The 25,523-nt window shown below is 36.2% G+C and overlaps 1 protein-coding gene and 1 non-coding gene across 4 annotated transcripts in view; one reads left to right on the top strand and one right to left on the bottom strand.

The window, feature by feature from the left end:
• Positions 1–25,523, bottom strand: part of IFT81 (intraflagellar transport 81) — a 124,765-nt gene continuing 99,242 nt past the window's right edge. For 2 of the 3 annotated variants that reach the window (XM_026018818.2, XM_026018821.2), the window contains 7 exons: positions 24,974–25,102; positions 23,646–23,735; positions 14,532–14,618; positions 13,487–13,558; positions 13,318–13,403; positions 7,340–7,385; positions 1–729 (listed from right to left, as the gene is read on the bottom strand). In XM_026018818.2, the coding sequence (XP_025874603.1) occupies positions 547–729; positions 7,340–7,385; positions 13,318–13,403; positions 13,487–13,558; positions 14,532–14,618; positions 23,646–23,735; positions 24,974–25,102 (693 nt within the window). In that variant the 3' untranslated portion in view covers positions 1–546. The remainder of the gene's footprint in view (positions 730–7,339; positions 7,386–13,317; positions 13,404–13,486; positions 13,559–14,531; positions 14,619–23,645; positions 23,736–24,973; positions 25,103–25,523) is intronic. The other variant, XM_026018819.2, reaches the window with a different exon arrangement.
• LOC112935264 (U6 spliceosomal RNA) lies at positions 15,938–16,042 on the top strand. The gene has a single exon (XR_003238144.1). It is a non-coding gene; the product is annotated as a U6 spliceosomal RNA (small nuclear RNA).

The raw sequence follows: 25,523 nt of genomic DNA, 5'->3' as shown, positions 1-25,523 counted from the left end.
TATGTGCACCAAGTTTTATTTGCTTTAAATAATACAGACAGAACAAATATGCTATTTAAAATAGTAAATTTTCTTGAATTTTACAGAAGAAAGAGAAACTGAAGTGAAACTGTAGGAATTGCTGAACTTCAGATAAATGTTTCTTCAAAACAAGAGATACTAGTTCCTAAAAGATTCCTCTAAAGTTAAAAAAAAGATTAAGAAGAACATTAAGCCATTGGGTTATTACATTAAAAAGAAAACTACATGCTTCTTAATGGACATATGCTTACATTTATGGAGAGTAAACGTAGTCTCCTGTCTCATAAAACTCCTAAGACACCATTGATATCTAAACTAAGCAAAACAATAAAAGTTGTTTTTCATTTTAAAAAACTTTAAAACCTAGATCTAACTTATTAACATTTTCTTCCAAGGAAACTTAACAGGGAATGCTAATCTGAAAGCAAAATGTTGTACAAATTATTTTCCAGAAAATAAATACATTATGGGATTGTGCTTACATCTAGTAATATCAACTAAAACCTCAAATGATGGCACATGAATTCAGAGTATCAGCCGGTCCTCTCCTCCCTCCTGAATTACCTGACCAATGGAAGTTTGGCTTTGTTGTTTCAGAAAGCACTGTTTCTTACATTCCATCAACTGTTCAAAATCACGCCACATTTTTGCTTGTTTCATGTTTGGACCATGACTTTCTCGTACAGCTTTTTGTTTTTCTCGGAGTTTCTACCATTAAAAACAAAACAAAGCAAGAATGATTAAATCTCAGTTACAGGGATTTACTTCTATTGTGGTCATCACAAGAATATGATATGGTGTACATCTGATGAATAACAGTTAATGAAACCAGGTTCTCCTGAGATGTATGAAGACTAAGATGATAAAAATTAAACTGATTATAGACGTAGGAAGCCTTAAGTTAAAAAGAATATGAAAATAGAAAGGGAGGGAAAAATTAAAGGAAATCAGCAAAGTGAACAGTATCATGATATGTTAAAAAGAATGAGAAGTTTGGAAGTCAGAAGACTTTGGTTTCAAATGTGGCTTTGTCACCAGCTGGTATTACTTCCAACAAATGGAAGTAATACCATTTCTCTGGAACTCAGTTTTCTCAATTGTCAATTAAGGTTGATAATAGGGGATAATTATAAAATTATCTGCCTTATAAGATTATTTTTTCACATGACATAATAGATCTGGAAATACTTGATAAACTATCATATATGTTGTTATTATTATTAAATATTGTATTCTCTCCTGAATCTGTGTGTGCTCTGTATGCGTCCAAATAAATCAAATTGTATGCATATATTCCTCAGGAAGAAGGTTTTGTGATTTTTAAAAAAAGTACAGTACTAAATAGGCCAAATCTTTCTCAGAATTTCTTTTTTTTTAAATTTATGATAGTCACACAGAGAGAGAGAGAGAGAGAGAGAGAGAGGCATAGACATAGGCAGAGGGAGAAGCAGGCTCCATGCACCGGGAGCCCGACGTGGGATTCGATCCCGGGTCTCCAGGATCGCGCCCTGGGCCAAAGGCAGGCGCTAAACCGCTGCGCCACCCTGGGATCCCCTGTTTTTATTTATTTTTAAGTAGGCTCCATGCCCAGCATGGGTTCGAACTCATGACCTTGAGATTCAGAGTCTCATGCTCTACCAACTAAGTGAGCCAGTTGCCCCCAGAATTGTGTTACTAATAGCCTATATGATTCCCTTTGTCAAAACTGTTCTACTCAGACTCTAAAATTATAAACAAGAAAAACTTCAATAAATTGTAAATATATACTTTGGTTCAATCTCAGGGCAAATTCAGAAAGGGTGACTGAAAGGAGGCACAGCAGAAAGTCAGAGGCAATGAGAGGAAGGAAAGAAGAGGAGAAAGTAGGCAGGTAAGCAGAGGAAAACAGAGAAGATGATAGTGCACACATCAGGAAACGCAGTGTGACAGAAATGCACACAGTGACACTGAACGTGAGAAACCCCCAAGCACAGAAAAACAAGCAAAGACATGGAAACAGGTAAGAAAGAAACCTCCCCATCCTTTCCTCTCTTGGCATATGATTGATCTCATAGTTAGTTGATTTAAGGGCACAAATGAGAAGTCTGGCCATTGGTACTTGCCCAGATAATAGGCTAAATAAGCTGAGGACTAGATTCAAAACACTCTACTGAAGACTGCCTTCCCCAGCTATGGCTAATATCAGCAAATAGCAACAGAAAGCAGAGCAGAATTAAGAAAACAGAATTTGGGGGTACCTGGGTGGCTCAGTCAGTTAAGCACTTGCCTTCAGCTCAGGTAGTGGTCCCGTGGTACTGGGACCAGGGGTCCAGTCCCTGCTTAGTGGGGAGTCTGCTTTTCCCTCTCCTTCTGCCCCTCCCCCATGCTTGTGCTCCCTCTCTCTAAAAAAAAAAAAAAAAACTTAAAAAAAATAGAATTTAAATATAGCCAGCAAATTTTTGACACAATACCTGGCATGCAAATACATCTATTTAAGTCTATGTTACAAAAGAGAGAGAGAGAGAGAGAGAGAGAAACCAAGAAACAGACTGAACTATAGAGAACACAGAGGGTTACCAGAGGGCAGATGGGTGGGAGGATGGGTTAAATAGTTGATGTGATGGGGACTATGGAGTGCACTTGTGAGGAGCACCAGGTAGTGTATGCAGTGCTGAATCACTGTTGCACACCTAAAACTAATGTTACACTGTATGTTAACTGGAATTTAAATAAAAACTTAAAGTATCTGACAAATATTTTTGTCCTAATGAACTAAAACAAAAGTGGTAAGTCAGATCAAGAATTTTAAGAGTTCTTAGAATGATTTTAAGATTAAGGTACTACTTAGCTATAAATGTTCTTATGTTATTGGAATAATTCTTTGCCAAAAATCCCAACAACCTGTAAGTTATTTAAAGAAACCAAAGACAGGATGTGGGTACTGTCTGTGTCAGAAACATTAAATTTAATGTGCTTCATAACCATGTGTATTTGAAACCTTTAAATTTATGAATGCAATTGCCTTAGTATATAATTTATTTTTAATATTACTGTTTTGTTGATAGCTGTACAAAAATACTCGTCACAGATTTCATTGCTCTTTAAAGAGGAGGCGGTATAATAGGGGTGAGGGAATTTATAACTTTCAGTACAGTATTCCACAGTACTTGATAAGGCAAATTCTAGTGTATGGTAGTGTGAATCGTAGCACTATTGGCTGGTATAATTCCAAAAACTCAGTTGGCATGAGGAGGGCTGTGGATGTCCAGTCTATGCTGGTTTCAAAGACTTTGGCTATCATGACTTTGAAAGGCTAGGTTTGGTGTTTTAGATCTACTCTAGCAAGGAGAGGATTGAGGAACTGTTTCTTAAACGATACAGACTGACAATTGGGGGATGAGCTAATCAATGGCTCCTTTTGCTAAAATATACTTGTCAGACTGCTGCTACCACTTTTGCAAAGATCCTGCAGTAAAACACCACACTGTAATTAGCAATTACATTTGGGTCTTTGAAAGGATTCAGGTTTGATAAATATTTCTCTACACAAAGCATCTATCCACATACTTTTCAAAACAAAAGAGAGGAACGTTTTCATATGAGAAAATATATTACCTAACATATGAAATGTTTGGATGAAAGCTAATTCTTGATAATCACACTAAATCTTAAAACCCAAAAATCTCTAGTGATTGTTTACCACTTGATTAAAATATATGCTTTCAAACATGAAATTATTTCTTTTTTTCCTTTTGAGTGTGGCATGTCATCCCATAAATGGAAGAAGGTTCACAGAACTCACAATATCTCTGATAGAATGAAGGAATCAGCTTTAAGGTTTCCTTTCATTTTTTATTTACATTAACATGATGGGCATTTATTCACAAATCACAAAGACAGAACAGATGAACACTTTTTTAGAGAAATGGCCAATTCCAGGTTTGGAACAAGACATGTGCAGGACGACTCTGGAATGTTTTGTCATACCAGAAAATAAGCCATCAAAGTCTAGCAGGATAGTTTCAAAAAGATTTCAAAAGGATTCAAGAGACTTCCAGTAGCCAAACATGGTACAATTTGAGCACTGACAGGAATAGTAATTAAAATAGATCAACACATATCTAATAAGTTAAATCTAAGATTCATAAAGATACTTGTCAAGGATGTTTAAAAAAAACTCATCATTTTGAAAAGCAGCAAATAAGCAAATCAAGCAGTTATTCTGCCTTTCTTATATGAACTGTACCTTAGGGTAATTAGATAGTTGATAAGGAGTTGTTCTTTACAGAATTATTCCAGCCAATAAATGAAGAAGGAACATAATTAGAAAGTCATCCTTTTGCAATCTCTAATGACTTAATGGATCTAGGAAGTGATTTCATTGGCTGCCGACATTATAAAAACAGAGCTTCTGGACAGAGTATATACTACCACCTATAAAGTATGTTTTCCAAATATTGAATCATATTTAATCAAGCCTATAGATCTACCTACCAATTCACAGGACATACTGGGGACAGAAGAATATGTAGTTGACACCACAGGGATGCATTAGCAAAGTTCAGGATGTTGGAAACTCATCAGGACAATAACCAGTTTTTTTTTTTCAACTTTCCAAAAAATAAATTGTAAAGAAAAAGGATGAAAGAGTAACCTAGAGAAAGAGACTTAAGAGCTATATTAACTAATAGCACTGTATGAACTCTTATTAGGATCCTGATTCAAACATATATACCATTAAGAAATTGTGAGATAATTAGGGAAATTTCAACACTGGGCATTTGGTATTATGCAATTATGTTAAATTATTTTTGGCATGATAATGGCATGTGGTTATGTTCAAAAACAGCCTTTATGATACAAACTGAAATATGACCAAAAAAAAAAATAATAATAAGATCTCTGAGATTCACCTAAAAATGAGTTGGGGTGGGAATGGATGGGACTATAGAAAAAACAAGACTGGTCATGAGTTTAATTACTGAAGTTGACTGATGGTTACACATAAATTTATTACATTATTTCTCTACTTTTATACAGACTTGAAATTTTCCATAATAAATGTCTTCATATGGTTTTCTAGAGATTTTATTTATTTGAAAGAGCATGAGAGCGAGAAAGATCATAGAGGGAGAGGGAGAGGGAGCAGAAGAAGCAGACTCCCTGCTGAGCAGAGAGCCGGATGTGGGGCTCGATTCCAGGACCCTGAGGTCATGACCTGAGCAAAGGCAGGCACTTAATCGACGGAGCCACCCAAGTGCCCCCATTTTTTAGTTTTTAAAGGAGTCTTTTTCAAAAGACTTTACAAGAGTCTATTTAGTAATTATGTTATTGTTTTCCATACCATTTATTTTCTAAAGTTTAACTTTAGAATATTACTTAATAGGTTTATGGGAGCCAATTCAGTGCTTATGTAAAAGCAGAGATACATGTATATTTTTTAATTAACAATTTAAACCAGCAAATGTAAATAAAGGGGCATCTGGGTAGCACAGCTGGTTGAGCAACTGACTCTTGGTTTTGGCTCAGGTTGTGATTTCAGAGTCATGAGAATGAGCCCCACATTGGGCTTTGCATTCTGCGTGGAGCCTGTTTTAAGACTTTTTCTCTTTTTCCCTCTGCCTCTCTCTGCTCCCTCTAAAATAAATAAATAAATAAATAAATAAATAAATAAATAAATAAATAAATAAATAAATAAATCTAAAAACCAAAATGAGGAGTGCCTGGGTAACTCAAGTAGGTTGAGGGTCTGACTCTTGATTTCAGCTCAGGTCACAATCTCAGAGTCATGAGATCGAGTCCCACTTAGGCTTTGTGCTGAGCGTGGAGCCTGCTTAAGATACTCTCTCTCCTCCCCCTCTGTCCCATACTCCTGCTTGCACTCTCTCAAAAAAAGAAAAAAGAAAATGTAAATAAGGATGAATAATTTTGCCATCAATCCAGTCAGACCAAGAGCTTAATTATACAATGCATTAAAAATGAAACAAAGCCTTATTTTTCATTTGTACTTCAGAATGGGCAAGCTTCAGACTCATGACCATTTGAATAGAAATTCCATATATAGCCATTACTTTTAAAGAAAAACTACAGCTAAACAATCCCTAACTAGGGTGCTACAAATTTGACTTTCTTATTAGAAAAACTAATAAGAAATCTCAATTTTCAATAGTGAAACTAAGAAACATAAAATGGTGTTTAGTGAAGTGTGGTTAGCCTTCACTATGCAACTCAGATTTAAAATCATTGAAGATAATCTTAGAACTCATGTAGGTAATTTAATTGAAAAATTTTAAACTACCTATTTCAGTTTGAATATGAGGAAGTGAACTCCAAAGTGGTTAAGGTGCTTGTTCAGAACTACAAACCTAGGACTGAAGCTAGCCTACTTGATGACTGGTCCTGAGTTGTTGATAAATATAGATTTTTTAAAAAAGATTTTATTTATTCATGAGAGACACAGAGAGAGAGAGAGAGAGAGAGAGAGAGTGAGAGAGAGAGAAGTGCAGAGGGAGAAGCAGGTTCCATGCAGGGAGCCTGATGTGGGACTTGATCCCGGGACTCCAGGATCACACCCTGGGCTGAAGCAGGCGCTAAACCACTGAGCCACCCAGGGATCCCCATAGATGTTTCTTTTTAAAAAAAGAATGACAGAGCTGGTATTTTTTAAATTAATGTCAAATGTGTTGCTTTATGAAGTCAATTAAAATAATCAATGAATTAGGTCATTTAAGTCCTGGTGGTCAAGGCCTTTACTATCTACCACCTCTTCTACTAGGAGTGTCTTAGAGAACTGAGAAAACAAGACTTAATCACATATTCCTGCTTTCATAAGACTGGCAGGGAAGGAGCTGAATATGGAATAATAAGGAAGGTTTTTTGATTATTTGTGTTAAATGAATCAATGTGAAGGACATGGACCAGTGTCTGGATCACAGTAATGAGCTTTGTGTATATTAAATAAATAAATTTATACTTATCTCATAAAGAGATACCTGAGTATTATCTAAAAAGTTATAGTTTATTACACGTGGCAGTTTTGTTTCTTATCCAGAACTATCTCATAAACTCCTTGTTAATTAAAACTAGATTTGTTTTTCTCCAAAAATCCATGTGCCTTCACTTTTGTATACACACACTCTACTCATAAATTCCTGAAGAAGAGTCTTCATTTTTGCAAGAGATTAAGAAAGATGCAATTTCCCTTTGAAAACTGTACTATAACCTTTTAAAAAGAATGATAATATTAAAATCATGTGCTAAAAAAATAAAAAATAAAATAAAATCATGTACTAAAAGCCTGAATTAGACACACTTAAAAAAATAAATAATATATTCCTACCTTGCCAAGGTTTTCCTGTTCAGCAATATTTTTTGTATACTGCTCCCTAGGAAATCAACATAATGATTTAGCTTCAATTTTCTTCAATTGATTTGATCATACAACTAAATTATAAATTAACTTATCAATATAAACATATTAGACAACATAGAGTATTGGAGTCAGAATGAAAACCATTACCAAACACACTCTTTCCCCATCTTTTGTCAATTCTTCTAGTAAACAGTAATTTATGGGGAAAAAACCTACAAAACACTGCATAAGAAATTAAGAGAATTAAAATGTTGAGTACTATTTCTGGTTAATTTACACTTAAAACAATGGTAACACATTTGCTTAAGTTACACTTTATTTTTTTAAGTTCTTATTTATTTAAGTAATCTCTACAACCAAGGTGGAGCTCGCACTCACAACCCAGAGATTGAGTTGCATGCTCTTCCAACTAAGCCAGATAGGCACCCCAGTCACACTTTATTTTTGAAGAGGTTTGTAGAAAGGAGAAAGGATACACATTTTATTTTTTATTTTAGTTTTTTAATAAGATTTATTTATTTATTCAGAGAGAGAGAGAGAGGCAGAGACACAGGCAGAGGGAGAAGCAGGCTTCATGCAGGGAGCCCCACGTGAGACTTGATCCCTGGTCTCCAGGATCACACCCCAGGCTGTAGGAGGCGCTAAACCACTGCGCCACCGGGGCTGCCCTTTAGAATACACATTTTAAATAAATATTATATAACATCTAACCCTGCAATTCTACTTCTAGGAAGTCACCCTAAAGAAAAATTCTCATAACTAAAGATATATGTAAAGACTGTTTATCTCACCATTGCTTGTAACAGTGAAATCTGCAAATAAACTATATGTAAATAGATGGGGAAATATTTAAATAAATTATGGTACATCCTTTCAAAGGAATAATATAGATTTGTAAAAAGGAAGGGGTAGAGCTATAAATACTGAAAGAGAGAATTTTAGATAAATAATTAAGAGAAAAACTGTAGGGGATCCCTGGGTGGCTCAACGGTTTAGCACCTGCCTTTGGCCCAGGGTGTGATCCTGGAGTCCTAGGATCGAGTCCCACATCAGGCTGCCTGCATGGAGCCTGCTTTTCCCTCTGCCTGTGTCTCTGCCTCTCTCTCGTCTCTCATGAATAAATAAAATCTTAAAAAAAGAAAAAAAGAAAAACTGTATAAGTAATTTAACCTGATTTTTGTGTACATATACATACAAGATTTTCCCATGCATTTGCTAACACACACACACACACAAATGCATGGGAAAGGAATATGGAGTAATTATATGTCAAAATATTTTTATTTATTTATTTTTATTGTTTAAAGAGTATTTATTTATTTATTTGAGAGAGAGAGAGAGAGAGAGAGAGAATAATGCAAGTCAGGGGGTAAGGAGCATGGTAAGAGGGACAAGCAGACTGCACTGAGCCTAGAGCCTGACAGGGGTTCAATCTCACAACCCTGAGATCATGAGGTCAGCCAAAATCAAGAGTCAGATGCTCAACTGACTGAGCCATCCAGGTGCCCCTACACCAAAATATTAACAATAGGCATTTCTGAGGCATGACAATATGGACAACATTCAGTTTTTGTGTACTATACTTCATAATGGTTACTATTATTTTTACAAGCATTTCTTTTGTAAGCTAAAAAAAACCCTATAATTTTCAAGTAAAAATAAAAAGATAGAAATAATATTGTATTGGATTTTTTTTAAAAGATTTTATTTATTCACGAGAGACACAAAGAGAGAGAGAGAGAGGCAGAGACACAGGCAGAGGGAGAAGCAGGCTCCATGCAAGTAGCCTGATGTGGGACTCGATCCTGGGTCCCCAGGATCACACCCTGGGCTGCAGACGGCACTAAACCACTGTACCACCGGGGCTGCCCTGTATTGGATTTTTAAACAAAAGTATAATTATGCATATATTTTTTTTAAGATTTAAAAATTTTTAAAAGTAATCTGTACACCCAACATGGGGCTTGAACCTACAATCCCAAGATCAAGACTCGCATACTCTATCAGCTGAGCCAGAGAGGCGCCCCAAAAGTATAATTATATTGTAATACTCCATAAGACAAAAAGTGATATTCAAAGTGTTAAGGACAAAGATTGAAGGATGAGGACAAAGGAACCAATAATAAAAAGAAGATAAAAGAAACTTTAGACTTCAAATTTAGAAAAAGACAGTGTTTTTGTGTAAAGCTACATCGTAGTAAGAAGTTAAACAGCACAAAACTGGAAATGTAAGAAATCATAAACCACAAAGAGAAATTCTAGCAGCTTAAAATGAAGGAAGATTCACATTCATGTAGAAAGGGAGGTAAACGTGACTAGACTGGAGAGAATGGCAATCAAAAGTACTCAAAGTCCTTGGAGTGCCTGGGTGGCTCAGTTGGTTAAGCGCCCTACTCTTGGTGTTTTGGTTCAAGTCATGATCTCAGGGTTCTGGGATCCAGGCTCCCCTCGGGCTCCATACTCAGCACAGAGTCTGTTTGAGACCTTCTCTCCCTTTCTCTCTGCCACTTCCCCTGCTCCCACCCTCTCTCCCTCAAATAAATAAATAAATCTTAAAAAAAAAAGTACTCAAAGTCCTTAGAGAGCTGGATTGAAGGCAGAATTTGGACATGGAAATGAGAGTGGAGGGGAATAAACACAAACTTGATGAACTTTTATTTTGACCTTAAAATTTATGAGATACTAAGTCAAACTGTTTACCTTTCCGTCTTTCCAGTAAAAATAGCTAGGAGATTGTAAATGATATATTCCTTAAGAACTTACTGATATAGTTTGGATAGCTTTATTTATTTACTTATTTTTTAGAGAGGGAGTATAGGGACAGAGGAGTATAGGGAGGAGTATATGGACAGAGAAAATCTTAAGCAGGCTTGAAGCTTAGGGTGGAGCCCAAGATGGGGCTCAATCGCACAACCCTGAGATTATGACCTGAGCTAAAATCAAGTCAGTGGCTTGAGTCACACAGGCACCCCAAGTTTGGAGAGCTTTAAATAATTCAATTATTACCCTAGGACTGAGAAATGTCCAAACTGTTTTAGAATTTTCATTTATATTTTAACAAGAAGACAAAAGCTCATGCTCTTTTACCATATTACACTAATATGTAATTATTTTATTTCATGAATTTACCCAAGAAATAATTATGGAGCATCTGTTACATACCAAGCATGCCCTGGGGTTTCAGGAAGAGAACATAACACAGTGCTTGTCCTGTTTCCTGTCCAATTTCCAAATAACTGTTGCATGTATTATATTTAATTTGATCTTTGGTAGTATAAATTGTTCTCCTTATTTTATAGATGAGGAAATGATATGCCCAAGGTCACAAAACTCAGGACTGGAAAAACCAGGTTAGAAAGAAAATTTTAGGAGTCCCTCTTTAGTACTTTGAAATAAAACATGCTGTCCCTTCAAATAAAATTTGTAGACAATTTTTCAAAACCATGCTAATTTCTTAGACCTTTGGTCTTACTCAAAAATATCATAAAAGTAGAAAATGGGATAACAATAAAAATATTGTGTCTATAATAACAATATTTTAAACATGTATTGATGAGTTTAGAGTATAATTAATTCCATTTTATTTTATTTATTTTTTATTTTTTAAAAGATTTTATTTATTTATTAGACAGAGAGAGAGAGAGAGAGAGGGAGAGAGAGAGAGAGAGAGGCAGAGACACAGGCAGAGGAGAAGCAGGCTCCATGCAGGAGCCTGACATGGGACTCGATCCTCAGTCTCCAGGATCACACCCTGGGCCGAAGGTGGCTCTATACTGCTGAGCCACCTGGGCTGCCCAACTGCATTTTATTCATAATATTCTTATGTACTACTCTCGTCAGGGCAAAATATTTTTCTTTTCTTTTTTTTTTTTTAATTTTTATTGATTTATGATAGTCACAGAGAGAGAGAGAGAGAGAGAGAGAGAGAGAGGCAGAGACATGGGCAGAGGGAGAAGCAGGCTCCATGCACCAGGAGCCCGAAGTGGGATTCGATCCCGGGCCTCCAGGATCGCGCCCTGGGCCAAAGGCAGGCGCCAAACCGCTGTGCCACCCAGGGATGCCCAAAATATTTTTCTATAGGAAAACAAAAGAATGGTAAAGGTTTATGATGATTTTTCAAATGATGAAGAAGAATATCTGGCCAGAAAACCAATATAGTTCAGGGGGAATATTTCCTTCTTTATTATTTATATTGTAATGGAAGAAATGGAACTTAATTTCTAAAACTTCTTTTTTCCAAGAATAAAAGTAACTTCTCACATTTATAAAATGTTACCACTGACCATACAAATTTATTTGAGCAAAGGTTATATTCAAAGAATGTGAATGAGTACATTTAATATGTGTAATATGTCAGAATACTAGAAAAAAATATTGTTCTATTTATAGGACATTTTCAGTTTGGCTTGCATTCCAGGGCATTTTAGGTTTAAAAAATTAGACTCTGCAACATTCCATTTACTAGATTCCTTTTTTATAACATTGATATATACGCCACTAAAAATCTCAACTGCAATCTAGAATAAATGTGAATCCTTTATTTTAAGTTCTTACTGGTTGGTAAAGTTAAACATCTGAATTGTGGTAAGGGGCAAAGACAGCTTATCTTGTTCAATTACTGCATTTTGTCACAGCTAGCAATTCAACTATAAATGTATTTTTTTTTAGGCAGAATTTGATTTATTACAGTATGTTACTAGCTTGGATTATCAAAAAAATCACCATATAAGGGCTACTGGTATTTACACATCCTTCCTTGTTTTGAAGGCTGGCACACTACAAACACACAGCTTCTAGCTGAAATACAAGTCACACACTACACAATGAGCAGGCAGATGACAAGAGTCCAGGCCACGTGGGACTTAAAAATAGATCAATTTTAGGGCTTATAAAAAAGGAACCATGAAATTATATGTATTCCTGGGGGTGGAGAATGGGGAGTTATTGTTTAATTATTACAAGAGTTTTTTTCTTTGGAATGATGAAAAGGGGTTGTTATTATATACCAGTGATCGTTGCACAACATTGTGAATGTATTCAATGCAACTATATATTTAAAACTGGTAAAAATGGCAAATTTCATGTTATATGTTTTTTTGACATGATAAAAAAGAAAAGTAAGCAAGCCAACAAGAAAATTATGTGTGTTCCTACTTAGGTAGTAGGGCTGGATTATCCAGAGGATGTTCAGCAAGATTTAATCCTTTTTTTTAAATAAAAGATTTTATTTTTTCGAGAGAGACAAGGAGAGCACAAGCAGAGGGAGAGGGAGAAGCAGACTCCCCGCTGAGCCCCCACCAACACGGGGCTCGATCCCAGAATCCTGGGATCATGACCTGAGCCAAAGGCAGACACTTAACCAACTAAGCTACCCAGGGGCCCCAACAAGATTTAATCCTAAATAATATCTTAGTATCTGCTTATTTAAGTACCCGTAATCTTAGTAATTTAGTAATTCCACCTTGTTTATAAAGCTTCTATAGGAGACAGCCATAAAATAGAATGAAATCTTGCCATTTGTATTAACATGGATGGAGCTGGAGAGTGCAATGCTAAATGAAATAAGCCAGTCAGAGAAAGACAAATGCCATATGATTTTACCCATATGTGGAATTTAAGAAACAAAACAAATGGAAAAAGGGAAAAAGAGGGAAAAAAAAGCGAGAGACAAACTAAGAAACAGACTCATAACTATAGAGAACACACCAGAGGAGGAGGCAAATGGGGGATTGGGTGAAATAGGTGATGAGGACTAAGAGTATACTTATCATGATGAGCGCTGAGTAATGTATAAAATTGCTGAATCACTATGTTGTATAACTGAAACTAACAGAACACTGTATGTTAACTATACTGGAATTTAAATTAAAAATTTAGTAAAAAAAAAAAAAGTGTATGGGTGGAAACATTAAGTAACTCAAGGTAGAAACAACAAAATTACTCACCTAATTGCCTTTCTTTTTTCTTGTTGATCAGAAGAGACATATGCCTTCATTTCATCGGTAGCTCGACGAAGCTGTATTTCTAGGTTCTAGGTGGAAAGACTAAGGTTTAGTTAAATCCTTGATCCAGAAAAATCTCAGAAAAGTTTTTGATCCACTTTCTTTGTTATACCTTAATCATACAATTTGTGTAATGGTATCTACTTTCTTCTTGAAGACATTCTTCGCGGAGTCCTCTGACTTCCTACAATATATAATTTTAAATGGGCAACATTATTGAAATAATAATAAAATATAGAGAGGATGACCTTAAATGTACAGTAAAATGCCATAAGCATAATTTTTTCTTTTTTGATTACAATTTTATTTACCAGAGGTTACAATCTTTTCTAGAGACTACTCATAACACTCTAAAACTTACAGCTTCAGTTATTCATTTATTAAGTACCTACTGTGTGCCCAACTCTGTGCTAGGTGCTGAGGACACAGTATGAACAATAACACAGATTCCTGCTGTCATTCAAGTAGAAGAAACAGGTAATGAAGTTACTTTCAGATGGAAGTGAGTACTATGAAGAAAGGCAGCAGTAGAATGTGATAGGGTGACTGAACGGGCAATATTAGATAAGGTGATCAGAAAAGACCTCTAGAAGGAAGTAGCATTTAGCCTGAGACCTGATGATGAAAAGGAGAGATCAAGGCAAAGAGTTGGAGGCAGAGTGTTCCAGAGAGAGAAGAGCTATAAGCAAAAGCCATGAGGTGAAAATAAGCTTGGCTTGTTTGATGTGCAGGAAGGTGGCCAGTGTCGCTATGGCTCTGTGGATGAGGACCAGAGCACATGGACCACAGTTTAGAAGTTAGATTTTAAGAGTTAATTGGGAAGCAGTGGAGGGTGGCCTAAGATTTCTATAGGTTTTTTTTGGCTCTCTATGGAGGAAAAAACCTTAGGAAGGCAAGGATGGAGGTGGGAGAACAGATCTGGGTTACTGTGGGAATCTAAGAGATGCATGATGGGGACCTGGACTTTGTGGTTGTGGTACAGATGGAGCATTCAGTGTGCTCACATCAAGCCTGAAGAAATAAAGATATCTGGAGCTTAGGAGACTGGCTCAGGGGATGAGGGTAAAGATCTGGGAATTATTTGATATTGGTGTAGTGAAAACATGCATGCATAGGCAGTTTCCGCTAAATTGTTAAAATAAAAACTATCTTCTTACCTGTTCTAATTTGGACCGATTGCTTTCAAGGCCTGCTGCACAGCTATCATACTGGGATTTCTTTTCATCACACTCCTGGGTTAGTTCCTAGTATGAAGGATAAATGATTGAATAAGTGAAAAAAAAAAGGCCTACAATGTGGCTCTGAAACAAAGCATGCCCTTGTCAGTCTTGTAACTTAACTCAAAGCTTCTTGGCATACTTAAGAGTTATTTATACAACAATCAGACATTTGAGAATTATGACAGATGAAGGTGCTGATAAAAATAATAGCTACCATGTATTGAGCTGTGTGCCAGGCTCTTTATTAGGAGCTGAGGATACAACAGTGAGCAAAACAGCCAAAATCCTTCCCCTAAAGTATGTTCAGACAAGTAAACAGCCTGTGGAGTGCTGTGATGGGCAAATGTTAAGCGTTATAGGAGAACGCAGGGCTCTCACAGGACCTAACCCCAGCTTGGAGATCAGCAAGGATAGAGAAACTGATATCTAAGTTGAGGAATGAAGGATTAGTACAATAGTTAGGGGGAAGGTGAAAACGGGAGGAGAATGTTCAGAAAAAAAGAACACTATATATAAAGGCTTGGGAGTCAGAGAGAGGAACAATAATTTAGGATGAACAAGTAGGTTATTATCCTGGAGTATGTCTGGGAAGTGTGAGAAGACGCTGAAGGCTTTGGCAGGGGCTTGGTTAGAAATCTGCAAACCACAGTGGGGCCTTTGAGCTTTACCCCTGTCAATAATTCAACCTCACCACAACCCCCTGAGGTTGGTATTGATATCCCCATATCATGCTGGGAGAAATTTCATGGAGGCCAAGTACCTTGCCAAAGATTATACTGCTAGAAAGGGTACAAATTATACTGTCAGAATTTGAATTCAGGCTGTTTGAGTAGTTTCAAACTTTCTTCTAATGTAGTATTATTTTGGAATAGGTAACTTGAAAAATCTTCTATAAATACTTAGAAATGTTAAAAATATCTACAAATGCTTGATAAGGTGGAGCAAACATCTTTTCAAAACCAGAGCTGAAATGAACTCAAGAAAGTAAGAGGAATGACCAGGGCCAGAAACAAAGGAGGACACTTTGTGGTTGCCCTTGGTGAAGGAAGCTGGAACACTCAATCTTGGTAATGGAGTGATTCTAATGTTCAGGCAGGGCAGAAGACAGAATGGAAAGTTAGAACTGAGAACTCCATAGAATCCAAGCTGTTTTTCAGCTTGGGAGCCTGGATGGAAAGGGTTAACACCAGGCCTGGAATGAAGCAAGCCAGTCTCAGAATGACCTTGGTTTCACATAGTAGTTTCCATGGGAACGGAGAGTTAACATAAACGTGTGCGTTTCCTTTGTTGTATGGGGCAGCATCTGGTTTGGGGTGACTAGCACAGTATAAAAGACTAGTGGGGTGCTCGCTACAGAGAACATATACTAAAACTGGAACGATCTAGGAGATTAGCAATGGCTCCTGTGCAAGGATGACATGCAAATTCGTGAAGCATTCCATATTCGTAAAAAAACAAAACTAGTGGTAGCTCTCTCCTGGACCCAAACCTAGTTCGGGGTGACATGGCTAAACACATCAAGAAGGTCAGAATCATCCGTAAATATGGGACTCGTTATAGCGCCTCCCTCAGGAAAATGGTGATGAAGATGGAATTAAGCCAGCCCGCCAAGTACACTTGCTTCTTCTGTGGCAAAATCAAGATGAAAAGATGAGTTGTGGGGATCTGGCATCATGGCTCTTCCCTGAAAATTGTAGCCAGTGGAGCCTGGACCTACAGCACTACTATCCTCACAGGAATGTCTGAAGGAATTGAAAGACAAGTAGAAGCGCTATCATTTGAAACACTGCTTGCCTATGATAAACAGGTTAACTTATGCATCAAAATTGCTTTGCTGTTAAATTTATTGATTGCATGTTCTGATTTTCATTGCATTAACTTTGCTTTCTCAAAAGAGGCTTGGAAATTAAAATCTTGTAACTTTTATTGGAAAAGAAAAACTGGTGGTAAAAAGGAGCTATGACTTTTCTGTATCACAGGGACCTATAGATACCTAAGGCTCTCATGGGTAACAGTCATACACACCCTAAATGGGAGAAGAGGCAACAGAGGCTGTGGCTGCTGGGCCTCTCAATGAGATGAAGATACTATAGTAGACGACAGCTTTTTTTTTTTTTTTTTTCGGTCTATGAGTCTGATGGCTAAACTAATCCGCAAATGCTCGTGCTACTGCAGAGGTAGCTGGAGGAAAGGGCCTGTCCTCAGGCAGGTTTGGGGTTTGAATTTACCCTTACCTGCATGAACCGCCAAGCTGAGACAGTAATTCAAACTTAGCTCCAAGTTTGTAATATTTCTAAAACACCTGGCAGAGCTAACTGCAAAGCCACTCTGGAGGGACACACCCTCCATCCTAGCTGCTGGGATTCAAAAGACAAAACTGTACTAAAGCTCACAATCTAAAAGTATAAACCTACAAGGAAACAATCAATCCCTAGGACTAAAGATCAGAAGATCTAAAAAACCCAGTAGGACGGCACCTTCAGGAACTTCGGATACTAGAAATAAACCTATTAAATAAATTTTTTTAAATAAATATTTTTGAAATAAGGATATCAAGGAGGAACTGAAAACAAAGGCTAAAAAAAGTAAAATAAAGCACAGTGAGTAAAAATAGACAAACATGAAAAAATAGTCATTGAAATTAAAAATTAAATGTCATAAACATAAGATTAGACACAGCTCAGAAGATAAAAAGAATGAACTTGAAAACAGAGCTGAGGAAATTATTTAAAATTCATCACAGAGAGGCAAGATAAAAATATGAAGGCGAAGTCATGCAAAAGGGGACAGACATTCCCTGTCATTCCCCCAGGGATGTGATAAGTATGCCTAACATGCATCTAATAGCAGTCACTGGAGATCAGACTAAAAAGAACAGGGGAGAGAATATTTGAAGATATGTGGAATTTTCCTAGAATTAATGGACACAAAAAGCACAAATTCCAGCAAAGCAAGTAAGACTAGTGACATTGGACAACACCAAAGACAAAGAAAAAATATTACAACTAATTATAGGGAGATATTACCAATATTTTTAATGATAATTAAACTGATAGAAGACCTTTCAACACAAGAGAAACCAGAAAGCAATGAGCAAGCTATTATTTAAGGGGGGGGGGGGGGGGGGAGATGGCTTACTTTACAGAGAGAAATACTACAAGAAAAGAAAACAAAGAAATTTAATTTTAGGAAGAATGAAACAGAATCCAGAAGGGAAGGGTCAACCAACATACAAGCAGCAATGGTGAGAACTGTTAAATATGTGGGTAAATCTAAACAGGAAATGACTGTATAAAATAGTAATTATAAGTAATGACCACCCTGGCAACTGCTTTTAGAGATGAAGAAAAAAAAAATGGAAATAAACTACCAGAGGATAACAACACACATGTAAAGCAGAAGAGGATGTTAAACTATTCTAAGGTCCTTGTATTGTTTGGGAGATGCTGATTAAATTTAGTGTTTGTTAAATAAGGAAAATAGACATTAAAAATTTAAGAGTAAACAGTATCAGAATAGAAGATAAAAAAGGAAGTAAGGGGAATAAAGAAGATAAAAAGAAACAGTGCAATGAAGAGCAGGAAGAAGAAGCTCAGTAAAGAGGATGCACAAAATAGAAAACAAATACCAATGTATCAATAATAAATAATCAAAGTAAATGTAAATGGGATTAAATTCACCAATTCAAAAGACAGAATTTCAAACTGAATGAAGAAACCACCCACACAAGATCCAGCTATATGCCAGACACATGACAAAAGGGCATAGAAAACTGAAAGAAAACAGAAATAAAAAGAAGACCAAGCAATCTTAATCATAAGAAAGCTGGTGTACTTACGTTAATAGCAGACGAAATAAAAATCTTAGACCAAAAGCATTAGCAGGAATAAACAGAATAAAAAATAACGATAAAATTAATAATTTCCAAGAAAGTTTTTTAAAAACCTGGAATCTTTTTCCTAATTGTTGCAAAATAACATAAAATGCACCATCTTAACCATTTTTAAGTGTACAGTTAAGTACTAAGTACACTCACACTGTTGTGCAACAGATCTCCAGAACTTTTCATCTTGCAAAACTGAAACTCTATACCCATTAAACAACTCCCCATTCACCAGGAAGTTTTACATGATACATTTGAGAAACTGGATCCCCAGTACCCAACAACTGGAAAAGACATTCTTTTTAAGATTGAGGCACTAAAAAAATTAGGTTGGCCTCCCATCTCTTCATGGTCACACTTAACCCTAGAAGACAGTGAAGCTATGCTTTGAAAATTCTCAAGGAAGATTTTATGTTCAAGTTAAACTGCTTTTTAAATATTTAAGGTAAGAAACTCATCAGGGAATATTGTTCTTGTGAGCTTTTTTGAGGATCCTCCTCGAGGACAAATCACAGACAATAAAAATTAGGAAAAGAGACAGTGAAAGGATTGGTAATGAGTACTGAATCTAATTACAGGTTGAACACTGAAAACAAAAGTGGCAATCAGGGTAATAGAACAGAATGTAAATGTTACATGCCCTGACAATGTAGAAATGATACAAAAAACAGGGAAGGGAAAGGTAAAAGAAGGTGGAAGTTAGAATAAATAAGCTGATTTCCTCAATTTTTAATTGCTGGGGATGGGTGGGGGGAATGTCAAAGGATAATTTAAAGCTGATGAATCAAGTTATAAGTATATTAAAAGTATAAAGGCAAACTGTAAGAAGACACAATTGACTAAAATCGGGTGATAAAAGAAAGAGAAGGGAATGAGAAGGAAGAGGAAATATACTAATTTCATCACTGCTCCCAACAGGGATTAATAGATACTACCTATAGAAATGGATGATTAACAGTGGGGTTACAAATAGTACCACCAGGGATCCCTGGGTGGCGCAGCGGTTTGGCGCCTGCCTTTGGCCCAGGGCACGATCCTGGAGACCCGGGATCGAATCCCACGTCGGGCTTCCGGTGCATGGAGCCTGCTTCTCCCTCTGCCTGTGTCTCTGCCTCTCTCTCTGTCTCTCATGAATAAATAAATAAAAAATATATATTAAAAAAAAAAAACAAATAGAACCACCAGAACAGAACCACAAGCCAGAAACACATACATGGAGAGGGAGAGAGAGAACGAGAAGACAAATGGGATTTTTAAAATAGGCTTTAAAATCAAAAGCTATACATAAAATGTACTAAGATCAAATATGTCTACATATCAATAGATATAAATGAGCTAAACTTACTTATTAAAACAAACCCTTCAGATTATATCACATACTCAAACCCAATTCAAGACCTATTCAGACACAGCTAAAAGAGGATAATTTTCAAAAAGCTAAAAGCAAAAGATGAGCAAAAGTACAGTAGGCAAATGTAAACAAAAGGAAGAAGAAATTTTGTTAATATCAGTTGAATTCCACCACCAAAAAAGGCCTTTGTCTTTTAGAGAGTAGAATAAAAGTATAGAGAACAAACTTTAGGCAGCCAATAAATAACTACTCATCCATTAATTCTCAGAAAATTTCTGGAAAACACATAAGGACATGTTTTACTTCTGGAGAGTGTAGAGAAAGAAGTAATTTCTATTCTTTCCCTTAAACAATTCTTCACAGTTTGAATTCTTACCACGAGCGTGTTTTTACTTTTATAAGATAAAATGATCAATAAGAAATATTTCAATGAAATCAATAATTGTATTATATAATCTAAAATGAGTATTTTAGCTTTTCCCATATATTAGCAATTATATGTACTATGACATTTAATAACATAATTTATAGAACTACTCCTAATAAACATGAAACTTTTCAAGATCCTATTCTACTTTCAGGTGACTATAAAATATTTATTTATTTATTTATTTATTTATTTATTTATTTATTTATTTATTTATATTTTTAATTTTTATTTATTTATGATAGTCACACACAGAGAGAGAGGCAGAGTCACAGGCAGAGGGAGAAGCAGGCTCCATGCACCAGGAGCCCGACGTGGGATTCGATCCTGGGTCTCCAGGATCGCGCCCTGGGCCAAAGGCAGGCGCTAAACTGCTGCGCCACCCAGGGATCCCTATTTATTTATTTTTAAAGATTTTGTTTATTTATTTGAGAGAGAAAGTGAGTGGGGGAGAGGGAGAAGCAGACTCCCTACTGGGCAAGGAGCCCGACGCAGGGTTCTATCCCAGGACCCTGAGATCGTGACCTGAGCTGAAGGCAGACGCTTAACCGCTGAGCCACCCGGGCACTCCTAAAAGATTTAGATAAATGTAAATTATATATCTGGAGCTGTGATGCTCTAATTTTCAAACAGTTGTTAATATTCAAATTTATAACATGCAAACATGCAAGTATAACAGAAAGAAAATGTATTAACACTTCACTATAAAATTTCCTAAATATTTGAGTTGCCCATTAGAGCTAGATGTATAATGTATTTTTCAGTAGTCCTGCACTTCACCAATATACTGTATCTATGTAGTTTTGAGTGGTAAGTGCCTGAACATTATTTTTAACTTGTGTGTCTGGCTTCCCGCATGGAGCCTGCTTCTCCCTCTGCCTGTGTCTCTCTGCCTCTCTCTCTCTCTCTCTGTCTCTCATGAATAAATAAATAAAATCTTAAAAAATATAAATAAAAAATAATGTTCAAAGTAGAGAACAATTAAGAATTTCAGTTAATATGTACAAAGAGTTTATAATCAATGACATGGCTAGCCTTTTTTTTCAGTATACTTCTTATCACAAAAGGTTTCTGGATAAAAATAGAACTATACATGGATGCAGGAGATGGACATATGGAGATAAACAAAATGAGCATTATGCACTCACCAAACAGACTGAACTCAGACATTTAAAAAAACAACAGTTAACGCAAATATAGACAAGTCCTGCACTCTTTTTAAAAGATTTTTTTAGGGGGAGCCTGGGTGGCTCAGTTGGTTGAGCATTTGACTCAGTTTCAGCTCAGGTTGTGATCTTGGGGTCATGAGATCAAACCCCATGGCAAGTTCCACACTCATCAGGGAGTCTGCTTGAGTTTCTCTCTCTCTCTCTCTCCCTCTGCCCTTCCCCCCTCCTGTGTGCATGCTCTCTCTAAATAAATAATCTTTATCTTTTTTTTTTTAATTTTTATTTATTTATGATAGTCACACACACACACACAGAGAGAGAGAGAGAGAGGCAGAGACACAGGCAGAGGGAGAAGCAGGCTCCATGCACCGGGAGCCCGATGTGGGATTCGATCCCGGGTCTCCAGGATCGCGCCCTGGGCCAAAGGCAGGCGCCAAACCGCTGCGCCACCCAGGGGTCCCAATAAATAATCTTTAAAAACAGAGTTTTTATTGTGGTGAAATTTACATAAAATATACATAAAATAAAAATTACCACTTAAATAATTTTTAAGCGTCCAGATGAGTGGCATTCGCACATTCACATTGTTGTGCAGCTGTCTGTATCCATCTCCAAATCTCTTTTCATTTTCCCAAACCAAAACTCTGTTCCCATTTAACACTTAACTTTCTGTTCCCCCTGCCCCTCACAACCACCATTCTACTTCATGTCTGTGAATGTGACTACTCCAAGTACCTCATATAAGTGGAATCATACAGTCTTTGTCTTTAGCAGTGTGAGTTTTCAACACGGCAGAAGACAGAGATGAAAATGTTGATAGGTACCCCCTCTGACTTGATGATATGTTATGTGGAAAGAACTGGAGAGTTGTATTATTTGGGAATGGTGGTAAAATAGTTACATCTCTTTGTGATGGGAGAAGTAGGTAGGGCTTCATATACAGAGAAATCTGGTTAAATCACATGAAAATGAGTTTCAGGTTTGGTTATATTATAATAAATGACTGTAGATTTTAAGATCTGGTATATGATTTATTTAGAAAACAATTTGGTTGAAAAGCAATAATATCCCTTCTAAAGCTATCTTTAATAATTATAATGATACTTTTTTTTTAAAGTTCTAACATATTAGTCATTGTTGCCAAGTGCCTTATATGTGTTATTTCATCTAATCTTTATAACCACCCTCTAAGAAGAGACTAGAGGCAGATGCTTAACTGCTTAAATGACTGAGCCACCCAGGCACCCCCATCTATATTGTTCTTAAATTGGGTTATCTTTTGTCTTTCTTGAATTTTTTCTCATCTCACCTGTGAGTGTATGGACTCCAGAGAACAGAACTTGTCGCTTCCATTTCTTTTGTGATGGCAGTAGTGTGTAATGGAATGAGCAAGAGATGGGAAATAAGATAATACAGATGTTGGAGTCAAGCTCCAACTCTCTTATTGCCTATTAGTCTATTTGGATAAGTCACTAAACCTGTCTCAGACCCATGGCATTTTCTATAAAAAGGAAATGATGTGATTTTTCACTGTGCTCCGTTGGATGGCATTCATGAAGAATTTTATAGTTCCATAACTCAGGCACATGCAGTACAACCCACATTCAAGCCTAAAATTACTACACGGAGAGTGATAAAATAACAACTGCTAATGTCAGATGGTGGAGGCCATCTGATCTGGATTTGTGGAGGGCATTTACCTTCTAACGGTTTTGCTTCAAAGTGGTGGTTAGAGTCAGCTTCCAAGCAACGGTATTTCATCACTTATCACAAGCTTTTGTAGTTTGCCCCTGGCCCTGCTCCCCAGCAAAGCAAGTCCATTAATCTAAAGTTAACTTGTCAGCACTCATTGGCAGACTCTGAGCTTTTACCTGGCCACAGAAGAATGTGACTTCATATTTATACCTCTGATATGCATCAGATTTAAAGGAAAAATCTAATCTAACTGCATTTGTGATCTCAGCCTAAACTCTTCTCCTTCTCTCTTCCCCCCAATAATTTGACAAAACAAACACCATAAATTAAACAAAAATTTCATAGGTCATATTATTACTCTTTTTTGTGGAATTATATCAATATAATAATAATAATAATAATAATAATAATAATAATAATAATAATATGCTTTCTATAAATTACCCAAGTAAAATATTCAGAATTCTAACTAGTATATCCAAATAAGATGGGATGCTGAAAGTACTGCAAAACCAAATTCACTTACTTGACATTTCTGACGCAACTGTCGTAGTTCTTTTATAACTGGGGCTAGAGCTGACTTCTTTTCAGATACCAATGAATTCAGTTTTTTTACCTGTCATTTAAACAAAATTGATGAGATTTTAAAAAAGAATTCAAAAGAACAAAAATAACTACATGCATAAATATATTTATTAAAGTGTTATATAAGAGAATAAAAAAACTGTAAATTACTTCAAAACCAAACAATGGGGAAATGATTTAGTAAATGTTTCAGTAAGATGGAATAGCACTTAACTATTCAAAATGTCAATTATTAAGACCATAAACCATATAAGAAAATATTTGTAATCTAACACTGAATGATAAAAACAGAAAGTTCCATCTACAATCATGTTGTATTATTTTAAAGATATGTAATTATGTAGGTTATACAGTATATACATAACATAATGAAGTGATATTGAAAATATATAATAACCCAAAGGATATAAGTAATGACCAATCAAAATGGACACCAGCCATAGAGACTAATGGGGTCTTGAAGGCCTCTGCTGTGTTAAATGCTAATCTTTTTAGGACTCAGATTGTAGTGAGATCCTGAGGGTTCTGGGCAAGTGGCCAATGTGGAAAAAACAGGTGCAAGTGGGCATTCTAAGAGTCTGAGGCAGCAGCTATTTACCAATAAGGAAGGAAAGATTTCAACATTGTAATGTCTGATGAAGCTGCATCAATGCATTCAGGCTGAACACATATTCAGCTCCAAATATGGAAAGATACTAAGGACATACACAAAAATGAAGTAATTTTATTAGTTAGGGTGGTATGATTTGGGAAAACTTATTTTTTATCTTAAATATTTCCTTAATGTTCTGTGACTTTTACATACTTCAAAAACCAAAAAGATAAGGCAGGCATTTCAGTACATAATTCAATATGATATTTAATAAACTCATGTTTCCTTGGAAAAAAAGCCCTGCAAAATGCATAAATTATGACAAGTTAAACAAATCATTAGAATGGAAGCATTCAGAAGTGATTGATAGAGACAGATGAAAGAATATAAACAATGTGCAGAAATGAAAATTTGAATGTTTCACTAAAAACAAAACACAAAAACATCTGCCTCTAGCTACACAATAAAAAAAAAAAACTATTAAAAAAGTATAATCGGGATGCCTGGTGGCTCAGTTGGTTAAGTGCTTTCAGCTCAAGTCATGATCCCTGCATCTTGGGATCAAGCCCTACATGAGACTCCCTGCTGAGCAGGGAGACTACCACTCTCCCTCTGCTTCTCCCTGCCCCATCAGACTCTCAAATAAATAAATAAAATCTTTAAACAAGTGTAATCACCATTTCAGACATGTCGTCGAGTGTTCGGCCTTTCATCTCATCAACTTCAGTCTTCAGTGCAGACACTCGTTCTAGTTCTTCCTGGGTGTAACTATATCCAGATATACCCTTTTTATCTTCAATGGTTTGCTGCAAGTAAAGAATAAAAATAGGTGTAAAAAATGGAGTCCACAAAATGGGTATCAAAACCTTGATGATTCCATAAGAAGTGTATAGATTTAATACTTAACAACAAAGTTATAAATAAGACAAATTGGCTTAGAATCATAAAGAATAATTTTTATTGACTTCAACAATAATTACATACCTTTATATATTTTTCTTAGATTTTATTTATTTATTCATGAGAGACAGAGAGAGAGAGAGGCAGAGATATAGGCATAGGGAGAAGCAGGCTCCTCACAGGGAGCCCAATGTGGGACTCAATCCTGGACCTCAGGATCATGTCCTGAGCCAAAAGCAAACGCTCAACCACTGAGCCACCCAGGTATCCCCATACCCTTATGTGTAATAAAGTTGCACTAAATTTTACTTTGGTAACCTCAGGTGC

The sequence above is a fragment of the Vulpes vulpes genome, chromosome 10, assembly GCF_048418805.1.
Source record: "Vulpes vulpes isolate BD-2025 chromosome 10, VulVul3, whole genome shotgun sequence".
In the NCBI taxonomy this organism is placed as follows: Eukaryota; Metazoa; Chordata; class Mammalia; order Carnivora; family Canidae; genus Vulpes; species Vulpes vulpes.
The sequence above is the reverse complement of the archived record's forward strand: the minus strand, read 5'-3'. Positions and strand labels throughout refer to the sequence as shown.